Raw genomic sequence first — 12,556 nt, forward strand, 5'->3', positions numbered from 1 at the left:
TTGTTAGGATGCGAAAAATATGAAAAACCTCGATTTTCTTATGTTCATGTTGTCAATTGTCAATGACTATCCGGCGCTGTGAATATTAAATGCCATTATTTTTGTGCCGACTCTCACGAAGCATTTTTGACGACCAGAACTGTACGACAAATTCTGATAAAGAACTTGGAGTGAATTATGCCTAAGCAGTTACCTCTATATAAGCTTCCAGATGACGTTACTATGGTTCAACCAGCGGGCGATTGGTATATGAAACTAGTTATAATAAAACAAATCTGATATCAGAAATGGCTTAAAAGTAGAAGATATAAAAGAAGGAAGAAATGAAGTTTCATCTAACTACTGTTGCCAAGCCAGGCTTCTCCTGGAGCAAGTCTCTACCGATGAGCAGCAGCTAATGAATCTCGGGTTTGGCTGTTTCAACAAGCATTTTTTACGTCTTTTTTCAACACTGACGTTGAAGATGATGATGGGTAAGCTTCAACCGCTAAGCCTTAGGATGAAAACACCTTTAATGGGGAAGCTGGAAAGTTTAGGCAACAGCTTGGAAGTCACAACATGATCGAGGATCCTCAAGTTGAAACCTTTCACGTTCCCATCTTCGGGGAAGCAGAATGCACCCGTTGTTGAGCTTTCCCTTCATAGGGTAACAGAAAACCTACGTTGGTGCCCCTCTCGCCTCCCAAGAACAAAAGCTGCGTTGGTGAATGTGTTGGTGCCCCTCTCGCCTCCCAAGAACAAAAGCCCCACAATGCAAGCGATGAGCGATACTGGAGGGCAGGATATTCAGTCCTCGAAGAGTCGGAATTCACATCATTGCCCTCATCCAAAAGGCGTTTCAGATCCTAAGAAGGTTATTTCATTCCAATTTCGAATCCAGGAAGCATGCATAAATGCAGGCTTCGATAAACGTCCCGTCGTGCATTAAAACACAAAATAAACTGCCAGCAGTAAAAGTAAATAAATGGCAGCAAGAACCACGTCAACAGAAAGCAATTCTATTATGCACACTCATGAAGACCTGCTCATACTTATCTCTAAGCTTGTAAGAAATAAATGTGAAGTATTACAAACGCCCCACTCCACTTTCTCATTGAAAACAAGTGAGATTAAAGCAGGCATTGGACACGCAGTACCGTTTATGATAACCCCAACGCATAAAGATACATCCTCAAAAATATGCAGAACCAAAACCTAGTCACAATGTACGGGGACACATTTTATTTTTTTCTCTCAATATGTAGTATAACATAACCTTTACAGAAAGAGCTAGCATATTTACATAACGCTCGTTCACAAAAACTGCCAATCCAGGCAAGAGCATGCACAAGCTCACGTGCATGCATGTATCAAGCTCTTTAGGGTGAGACCTAATTGATCCTATGTGAGATCTCCTCTCAGGACATGAGCAGCTCTCAGAATGGCTCTACTTACCCTCCACACTTCATGCTGCACCAATTTTTGTCCTCCTTCCTTAGACATCATTCGAGATTCAGCAACTGCATCCACTATTCCCGGAAAGAAATCAAGCTTGCTTTCTCCATCCCTTGAAGGACCATATATCTGTTGCATACAACAGATACGATCAGCAAGACAGCAACACACACATATACATTTACATGCAGAAAAGAAAAAACAAAAAACAAAGAGTTGACTGCTACCAGATGTTTGAACCATTTTCTTCCTCTGAGTCCTTCGTCATCCAAGAAACCTCTCTCTGTAAGCATGAGGCGATCATTGATCGAGCGCCTCTGCAGATCGCATGCAACATTAACAGGCAACATGAGCAGTTCCTACAAAAGGAAGTTAAGAACTTATTTAGTTGTAAGAAAATAAAAAAAACACAAAAACTGCATGGCTTATAGACTTCTTTATTTGGATTCATCACACACTTTCGCTTCCACTGAAGCTATGCTTGCAGCCGCAGAAAGTTCCTTGACTGCACCCGTTATCGGCTCAAGAGACACATTCCTAGCCACAATTTCCTCCAACGCCTTTGTGTGTTTCTACAGAAAAATATAAATCATCCATCAGGTGAACATATGGACACAGAAAACTCTCTCGCATCAATATGCTGTAGGTGAAGTCCTCCCACAACTCTAAATAAAATAAAGATAGAAAGACCAAAAGCACCAACTATAAAAGTAAGCCCGCACAGTACCTCTAGCTGAGATGCATAGGAGAGATAATCGAAAGGAAGGACAGGATCATCTGCAAGACGAAGGGCTAAAAGCCCCCAAATTCCAGACACTGGGCAACAGGAACAACAAACGAGGCAACAAAAAAAGCCAGAGATTAGCATTTGACCCCTTCACCATTAAAGACAATATAGAACAGCCAAAATGTCTAAAATTCTTGACAGGGTCAGGTGATCATATGCAATGTTTTTTCCCAATAATGGAAGGGACAGCAATGACAATTGTTCTACATGCCAAGGCCTTGGATGGATTTCTACATGCAAAATTTTAAACGACAATAAGCATAATAGTATTTAGTGTTTGAATCTCAAAATTCCAGCTCCCAGAGAGGACAGACCATAAAGCATGCTTTAACTTTTCCCCTTTCTATCCTTAAATTGATTGGTGATTGTATTAGAAGCTATGAAACCAACAAAAAGTAATGCGAAGGTTACCTGCTACATGCCGAAGGAATACTGGGTCACCAAACTTTTTGATCCATTCATATGAATCATATGCAGTATGATATACAGGATAATCTGCACAAACAAGAGTAAAAATCTTAAAATAACATCTACCAGCTGCACTAATGTATGTAATTTCAGACTTAGATACTTCAATACAAGAGGTGATAGAAGAGGTGCAACCTTTCCCGAAATATAGATCTACAGAAGGAATGCCGCCATGCTGCAGAAATGCAGCAAAATCTGAAGCAACTCCACTTAGCCGTCTAATCTGCAATAATTTAGCAGTCATAGGCGTTATTGTCTAGTATACATGAAAACTTATGCACTAAAATTGTAGAAACGGCAAATAATTATACACAAATTTAAGATTTTCATAAATAATAGACATTTAACAAGTAAAAGTAATCCATAGTATTGAATATTTAGTTTGAAAATGACAATTTCTATCAAGACTTTACCTTGAAACCACCATCCGATGCATTCCACGATTGATAAACGGTCTCATAGTCTGAATCTGGGTCACTAACCTGACAACCACATCCAATTGATTATAAATTTGAACTTTGAACCGTTCAATCAAATTCATCCTAACATGTAGACCAAATCTGCCAGTTAAGAGTTAAAAAAGAAGTTTCTATCACAAAGCACTTTAAGTTGCCAGTAATAAGTAAATGTAATAGTGCTACCATATCTTCTAATGGTTCTCTTAGTTAATATCAGCAAACCTCCTTAATTTGTATATCCAGGTCTCAGAATTAGCTAGATTGGCATTCTCTGAATAAAATCTAAGAATTAAGTCAATGCATGGTAACGCCAACTAGAAGTTGAAAGTTTGCCAAATGCCAACCTTGATAATTAGCACTTTAGCTCATGAACAAGCCTAGATGCCAACGACTGACCAGTCTGGCTCCAGTGATAATGGGAACACGTTTATAGTTTTAAAGGCAAATTTACACTTAAGTCTATGTAATATTAGAAAAGAATAAATGAGAAAAATATTGGTTATTCGCATGATCAGCTCCTTGGGACAAAATAACTATGACATTTCTGATCCTTTAGTCCACCTGCTTTGTGATTTCAACAATGAGATTGTCCAACTGGGGAGTTGCACCAGCAAAGAAATCAGGTCCTTGAACAGCACAGTCTACATTAAGATATGCCACAGCCTTTGACTCAAGGATATGAAGGTTTTGTTCCACCCACTCTGTTGATCCAATCTGAAATGCACAATGGAAGCAAACATAAAAAATGCAGTGCGAGAATCAAAGTACTCATCAGATTGTTTTCCAAAATCAGCATGGAAACAGAAATAGATATAGCAGCATCAAGTATTTCCCAGATTGAACTGCTGACCATTCTGATACTGCAAAATCTGCAGCACGAGAATTTATTTAGAACATAAAAAATTAGCAGTCACCATTCCAAATTCTTCTGCATCCCAGCTACAGAGGATAATTGTCCTTCTAGGTTTCCAGCCATGGTTCAGGAGAATTTTGAACCTACGGGCAATGTCCAGGAGGGCCGCAGTTCCACTATTAGGATCAACAGCACCATATGTCCATGCATCCCTATGATTGCCAAGGAGAACATAGCGATCCGGTTCCATAGACCCCTGTATGACTGCAAAAACATTTCCAATCTCTGCAATTGTCCGATTCTCCTGAAACATGAAGCTCTATTATCAACAAACAAGTGACGATTACCGCAGAAATTAAGCCAAAAAGGCCACTTTGAATTATATGGGCTTAAAATGAAATGCAAACCAATTTTCATGATTTTAGGTTGCTCTATAGGCAAAAATACAAAGAGTTTCAGGTGGCAAATCAATGATGGAAGACTCTTAATTTTTTATATCTTACATCTAAAACATAAAGTATTAATTGAATACATCTATATACTGTTTACAATTATGCCAGCAAATGACACATACAAGTTAATGTACAAGCTGTTTTTTATTCCAGCAGCCTGACAATAGGGGCTGAGCCAGCTCGAGCTCGACTCAAACTCGCTTGTCAAAACTCGACTCGTTTATAAATGAGTCAAGCTTGAGTTCAAATGTATGCTTGAAATGTTAAATGAGTTGAGTTCGAGTTGTAAAAACTTGACTCGGCTCAACCATATAATAAATGCTGAAATATAATGAGAGAATGGTTAAACGAATAGCAACTAAATGAATTAAATGAGTTAATGAGTTAAAAGAAACAAGACAGGCGTAACATAAACGAGTTAAACGAGTACAGCTCAAACTTGATGCTATATCATCCAGTCGAGCTCAAGCCTAATCTACGGAACTCTACTCGAGTTTGAACCAAGCCGACCTCGAGTTTTCTAAGTCAAGTCAGAGCTCGAGATACACTCGGCTCGCGTGCACTCCTATTGATAACAGGTGGAGGGTTCTGTTTGAAAGTACAAATTCCATCAAATGCTATTCGCTGCCTAAAATAGTCAGCAAGAAACCAGCTAAAAATACTTGACAAAGAACCAAAGGATTGCTCTCCCAGTCAAAACTCAGCTAAACATAAGTATGATCAAGCAAGTAGGGGGCATACAAGTTCAGCTTGTTCACATGGCAAATCAGGCAACACCTCCAGTTCACAAGGTAAATATGTTCACCTCAAGCTGGCATATCTACATATTAAATTTCCTAAGCACTAGTAAGGAACAATAGAATTCAGACAGGCAACTCAAATAGAGGACATCTAAGTTCGGCTCATCCAAAATCATGTCTTAAGATCAACCTGGCTCACGTGGAGTCCAAGATAAATAAGTGAACCACAAGAGATTGGTTGTCCTGATTCCTATTGCTTTTAAGGTTAGAACTGAAGCTACCAGGGAGAGAGTTGGGATCCCCAAACTGAGTTGTAACAAAAGTACATTTTTTCAATGTTGTAATGAGAAGATACAATTATATTACATACATATATGTGGGTGTGTATGTGTGTTTGTGTGTGTGTGTGTGCTTTGTAAGATTGAACAACCTCTATATACAGCACAAGCTGCGAAGAAAAGTACCATTCCCCCAACCGCACAAAAACAAAACAATGAATTGTGCTCAAATATCAAACAAGATTTTGATCCTCTCCAGATATAATATGAATAGACATCACAAACCTCGAAAGGCAATCTTATTTGGATATGAACTTGAATTAATTATGTGGCCCATGACAATACCATTTTGTAAATTTGCAAGGTAACAAGTTATAGCATAGCTTGTCCTAGTGACCATAAAAGGACTAGTCAGTTTGAGTTGGTTCAAGTTGCTTGACTAAAAATGAATACCTATGTATATTTATCATACCACCAAAATGCAAAAACACATTGTGATCAGGAAAATCACAAAGTTTTCAATTTATCGTCAAAATAAATTTATCATGTGTCATCTCTTAGAGAAAAAAAAAAGGCTTTTGTTAAAGCATGTGCTTTTTTATTTTTTTAAAATTGGAAAGCTGTGCAAAAAATAAACATGACATCTTGTGCATTTAGAAAAAAACAGGGTTTAGAAAACCCAAATAGACAAGGTGGATGATGAAATTCACCCATAATAAGCAATAAGCTTTGAATATCACAAGGACTTGCACAAAGGAAAACCAGTTAAGGAGACCAAGCATGACAAAGGTTTGGTTCACATTTCATTTGCATGGACTCCATTTTTAAAACAAGAAAGTATTAGGTTTACATTTGCTTCAAATAGAAGGATACTTGTAGAAGATGATGAACAGATGAAAAGTCTTTTCTAAAATTATGATTTTTGAAGGATAGGAAGAAAGATAATCATGTTCACTGGACTATTAGTGAGGTATTAACTATCAAGAAAGGCAGATGGAGGAATAAATATTAGCTATTTGTATGAAGCATTGGGTAGAGCCAAAGAAGCTACATGAGTTGCCCTGGCAAAGATATGCCATACTGTAACCAGCATAGTCCAATACATGTTGCAGCTGCTTTAATGGCAAACAAATGTTTCTCGCTACCCTATATCCTTCCTTATTTTGGGATAATATGGTGAAAATGGATGAAGAAGTTCATGAATGCTTGGACATGGCACGATGAAAACAAAAGCTTATAATTTATGAGGATGAAAAGGCAATGGCCAAGGAGCAATATTTAGTGATGGGTTAGCCATGAATCTTATTCACTAGGGACATCCATGCAATACATCAAATTGTATTTGTGTTTTTTAATTATAAATATTACTTATAAATTGTAATTCTCTTATTTGTTCTTTTATTCATTAAATAGGTGTATGCTGGGAGATGTGTGGCACTTCTCTTCCCATACTTTAAAAGATGGCAATCGAAATTTTAGGCCAACCATGTTTCAGCTTGCTAAAAAAATTGAAGTGCATACGAAGCTGCTAACAGAAATAAGAGAAATAACATTCTTCCAACAAGATCAAACAATTTGGTGTTTACTAGGATGAAGATTTATATGAAGACAAATGGCTCCAGATGCAAATCCCAAACGAATAGACCATGAGGAACCATTTTCCACTAAAGAAAATTCTGATACTAAGGTAGTGAAAAATCTAAGTTCCAAATATGATGAAGAAACCAATAATGATAGACAAGCAAAAAAAAAAGTGTCAGACATATCCACGGAACAGATGAAGAATCTGATTCTACTTATTGGATGAAGATTGATCCGTTTTTCTTTTCCTGAAGGGAGAAGTGATGATTTCATGAATTTATGTTGTCAAAGGCTTAAAGCACTAAAAGATTGAAACTCTTGTAGGTTTGGAAGGTGAAACTTTGAACTTTGATCATATCAATGCAATTTTACATTTTTCCTGAAGTGGTTTACTGCAACTTGTTATGACACTACAACCTATGAGTTGTGAGGCTAACTTACGGTGCTTATGGTTAGTTGGTTTTTATTAGCAACACAACTAGCACATTGCTTAATTAGCAAGTTTTGACTCATTTAGTCTGTTATGATTTATCCGTACATTTTTCATGTCTTTATTTTAGCTTTCCATGCATTTTATTTTTATCTATATTTTAGATTCTTTTAATTATTAATGTTATCATGAGGAAGAAACAACCTCGCCCAAATACACCCTCGGAGAACCTTGCCAACAGAAATCCGATTACTGTATTTGTGCCTGAGGTATTTATACAGAAATAAGCACACGAATATCTATGCAATTATACAAAGAATGGTTCAGGAACTCGTTGGCTATCCAGACTCTCTAGTTGACTAGTCTAATGGACTAGCTAGTCACTGGTTTCACAACACAAGTCAGTTGATAGCCGACTAGTCAGGATTTTAACTAACTAAGATAACATATCCAAGTTATCAATCCAAGACACATGTTAAATATGATTTATCATTTAACTTGCTACTAAATTCAAATGACTAGAGGCAAAACTGTAATAGGACCTACCAACACCATAAAAATGAGAGAACACAAAAGAGAAACATGCACAATAATAGAAGCAACCTTCGATGCCACAAGTAATAATAGCTTGTCAACACAAACATAATGAGAGAAGTTTCCTGTTAGTTAACTTGAGGAGCCAGAATACCCCATCGAGCAGGCATGATCAAAGTAAGCTCATAAACAACAGAAGTACTTGGCCAAGAGAACAGTAACACAGGGGCTATAGTAGCCACTGACCATTTAATCACATCCAGCGTACAGATTTTCAGCCAATTTTTCACTTCCAGAGAACTGATATCTTTTCAAGTCATTCCACCAGTAAATGTCGACATCAAGTTCCAGAATATAATACAGTAAGACGGAGGGCACTTCACATATGATCGTAGTGTCAATACTCAATACTCATATTTGTGACCGCCGGCAACTTGTGGCTGTTGCGTACTATGGATTCTGACTAAAATTTCTCCACTACAACGAAGACATCAACATCATTGTGGCTTGTAAAAACGAAAAAAAATGGATAAATATAAAAGGAATTATGTAAAAGTACAGACAAAGACTAAAAGAAGAACAAACCTAAAGGTGCTCAAATTGCTAGGCTGTGAAATTTAAAACGTCTACAATTCAAAAAGACCAAGCAGAAATTCCTTTTAACAACAAAAGTTCGTGATTGTATTATAACAGAGGCAGAATAATGCAGTCTCCTCTCTCTCTCTCTCTCTCTCTCTCTCTCTCTCTCTCTCTCTCTCTCTCTCTCTCCACGTATACATATATATATATATACACACACGCACACGCACACAGTCTCTTCAAGTTGATGCGACTTAACACTGTTACCCTAGTAGAACCTCACACAGAGTCAAACATTCTTGAAATAAGAACGTAATAAGGAGGGCGAAGAAGAAAGAGGAAATGCAAAGGAAAACCATTTGTCTTTTAAATGGAAAAGGAAAACATACCAGAAAATGTCATATTTTTATTTAACATATTTTTTTTCTACGCAACCTTCGAGAAAAAGGTCAGACGAGACGACACCGAAAGAAGTCAAAAAAACAGGGGCAAGCAGCCTAAAAAATCATTTACCATATCTTACAAAAACATTTTTGCTACCCATAAAAGAGAACAAACTATGCTCTGCCCGCAAAGTATCCGACCAGCTGCTTGACTTCCACAACAGTTCGGAGAGCGAGAGAACCTAAACAGTACAACCCACTAGGCCGGCGCCTGCATAGATGAGATTAAAATTGACAAAAGTGAGAAAGATTAACCAATTTCACATCCAGATGGTGGTCCCCTGGGAAAGACCAGCAAAGTGGAAGCGGCTGTATCACGCTACAATCCAACCGATCATGTGGGCTTGACTAGAAAAAAAATGACCTCCTTTGTCGATCAGAACTGGCTCGAGGGCAAAGTACCAATAAAGGCTATATACAAATTCTCACCTAGAATCAGTGGCAGGTTGAGGGCAGTTACAGACACACTCTCACAGTACCTAAAGTTTTGAGGGGCACAAATTCAGCTATATTGGTCATTTTCCTACCATCGAATCCCCCAAATGATCACCCAAACGACAGGGAAACGCCGAACTACGCATAGAGACGAGAAGAGTAAATCTACAGTCTAGAACAAGATATTTTTGAGTCTTTTGTCGGTATTTCCTTCGACATCCGACATGTGGCACCAAAAGGAAAAAAGACTAAGAGCAAGAATTACTGAAAACCGTGAATTTGTCGATGAACACACACACACACACACACACACAGAGAGAGAGAGAGAGAGACAGAGAGAAACTCACCGAGTAAGTTAGGTTCACAGCAACTGGCCCACTCCCAACCTTGAGAACACCCATTTCCAGGGCACCATCCCTCCACTCGAACGGCACCTCTGGCCCCTCTAGAGCCTTCAGGATGGTCCTGGCGTTGTCAAAGGAGATAGGCAAGGAGGGTATCTTGGGAAACCTCTCCATCACCTCTTTGTCCCTCAACCCCAGCCTCTCGCCGCCCTCAACCCCACCCCAACCAGGCGTCAGGGGGTCCCCCAACCCTCTCATCACTGTTCCCCTCTCAATACCATCCATGGGAAAGAACCTTCCAACACTCCCATCGTCCTCCATGCTCTTGTTTTTCATGCCATACCGTTCCCTCCCCGTGTACAGAAGCACCCCTGCGGCACCCTCCCCGGCTGCTATCTCCACCACCTTCCCTCTGAAGAGGCCCCCATTTCTAGCAATAACCACGCAGCCGCTAACGTTCACGCCCATTTCCCTCAACTTCGAGTAGTCCTCCCTCCTTCCGTAATTGACATAGACCACCTTCCCCGCTGCATTCCCGGAAGGAGAGTAAGCATGGTATGGTTCTATCACCTCTCCTGATCGAAATTCATCTAGAGGGAGAGATTGGCAGGTCCCATCGGGGAACTGGACGCTGAGAGATCTATAAGAAGGGTAAGATAGCAAAGGTTGATACTTCACCACATGGGTGTCGAAACCTAACTGAGTGAGTTGCTCTAGGACGTACTGTCGAGTTCTGAGGGCGTTTGGGGTGCCCGCGACGTGTGGGTGTAGGGTGAGAGACCGTAGGTAAGAAGAGATGGTGTCGTTGTTCGAGGCCTCGATGAAGGTCCTGTGGAAGTGGTGAGCAGCCATTGTTGTCTGTGTCTTGTGAAGGGTGTAGTAGCCAAGGAGAGAAAGGAAGAGGATCAGCACTAAGGTTAGAGACAACGCAGGAGGGCTGATCTTGGTTGTCGATTTATGTGAAGGTAGTTGGACGTTCAGAGCCATTTCTTATCTAAATGGCGAAGATGAGGCTCCTGCAGTAGGTTCTAGCAAAAGAATGCGCAGATAGAGATGAAGAACGAGAGAGAAAGGGAGAGTGAGAGAGAGGGTGAAGTACAATCCGAGTAGTGCAAGGTTGAAAGAGAGAGAGTGCGAATGTGCCAAAACGAAGAGGTAGAGGAGATTAAGGGATGGAGCGAAAGAGAGATTAAAACAATGACGTTAAATCCGCGAGAAGCTGCCTCTGAAAGCTGAAGAGGGAGAGGGAGAGAGAGAAGGAAACACAGGGAGCAGAGAACACGGTTCTCAAGTTTTAACTGATAAAAGGAAAAATAGCGGCAGGTGGAGAGAGAGAAAGAGGGAGGAGAGAAACGTAATTGTGAAAAATAAGAAAGAACAGGCTTCCAACTTTTCCAATGTTATTATATTTTTCTTCCAAAAGGGGGACAAGACCAAAGCTGTAAAGAATCAACAAAATATGATGAGGCGCCCATCTTATTGTTTTCAAGTAAGGAAAAGCTACGGCGAAGGCAACTCAGAAAGGCTTTCTGGTAAACTTCATGGAAAACCAAAAATTTCTTGCTTAAAAGCCTGTCGAGAAAGAGAAAAATTTAGCAATTAGCATTCAGTTCCGTCGAGTAAATGCAGCAAATCATCGTACTGGTGGCTGGCTCTTTACTGCCAAGAACGTTATACGGTATAAAATTTTCTATTGTGTTTTATTTCATTTCTGTTTCCTCTTTTCCTTCTCCTCCGTTTTATATTGGCATAGTTTTTCAGGCGTGGTGGTGTAACACTTTCTCATGTAAATTTGAAACGACGACTTAATCTTGAGACCTCGAATAGCTTGAAGGTACGAGAACTTGTCCGATATAACTTTATATTTTTACGAGGGAAAGCTGTCAAGAGCCACGTTCCCCAGAAAATCTATCCGGGTGAGAGAGAACCTGTTTGGCTTTTTCCCATCATGACCATTGAAAAAACTTTGTCAACTTGTCAATCGTAAACAGATATGAAGCATATAAGAATATTAACTCAAAGATAATCATGATTAAACACTAAATAGATATATACGAAATAAATGATTATTTGAAAATATTGTTGTGCTTCCAGGTCACCCAATAAAGTCTCAAGATTTCTTTCTTAGGAAATACCGATTCTCAAAGAAAGTTACTTTCTCTCTCACATCCAGAGCAAGCTGAGGGCCATGATGGGTGTCCTTCCAATGAAGAAAGCAGCCCACGACTCATTTTAAATTCAGGTGTTTATTATTAGTTTAGGGTTCTACAAGTGCATGATTCCAAGAGCATTCATTATTAAAGATAAATTACCGCGGGTCATGCATGTCCACCAGCCGATTGGGATCCAAGAAATATTGACCAAAGGGTGTTACTAGAATCCACTGAATCGGCTAATTTGTATAGACAATCAATTTAATTCGGTGGCTAATTCAGAAAGTGTCGCGTGTTATTAACATTTCAATTTTTTAAAATATTTTAAGAATTTTTTATTTTTCAACCTCATTGTTAGATATTTTAAGTTTGTGCTTTTTTCAGAGAAATAGTTTTCTAAATCCAATTTATGAAACGATCTTTCAAACGCTGACGTCAGATGTTAGCGCCTATTGATTTTTATGTCTAAACAAAAAAGAAAGAATTGGCATGCAGAATTTTGGCCAAGTCCATTCATTAAGCCCATATTTGGTGCTCCCAACATTTCAGGCGGACATTCTAGACTAAACTTCGAAACGGCTCTAGCA

General features: G+C 39.1%; 1 protein-coding gene across 1 annotated transcript; it reads right to left on the reverse strand.

Annotated features, from left to right (window-relative positions):
- Positions 1 to 1,206: 1,206 nt before the first annotated feature.
- On the reverse strand, positions 1,207 to 11,081 carry LOC116246689 (probable glutamate carboxypeptidase AMP1). The gene is made up of 10 exons (XM_031618508.2): positions 9,820 to 11,081; positions 4,062 to 4,304; positions 3,709 to 3,861; positions 3,103 to 3,171; positions 2,825 to 2,912; positions 2,633 to 2,716; positions 2,162 to 2,250; positions 1,893 to 2,006; positions 1,662 to 1,793; positions 1,207 to 1,563 (listed from the first exon to the last, which is right to left on the reverse strand). The coding sequence occupies exons 1-10, from the start codon at positions 10,801 to 10,803 to the stop codon at positions 1,381 to 1,383; spliced, it is 2,139 nt and encodes a 712-aa protein (XP_031474368.1). The 5' UTR covers positions 10,804 to 11,081; the 3' UTR covers positions 1,207 to 1,380.
- Between the last annotated feature and the right edge of the window lie 1,475 nt (positions 11,082 to 12,556).

The sequence above is a fragment of the Nymphaea colorata genome, chromosome 2 (genome assembly GCF_008831285.2).
Source record: "Nymphaea colorata isolate Beijing-Zhang1983 chromosome 2, ASM883128v2, whole genome shotgun sequence".
Taxonomy (NCBI): domain Eukaryota; kingdom Viridiplantae; phylum Streptophyta; class Magnoliopsida; order Nymphaeales; family Nymphaeaceae; genus Nymphaea; species Nymphaea colorata.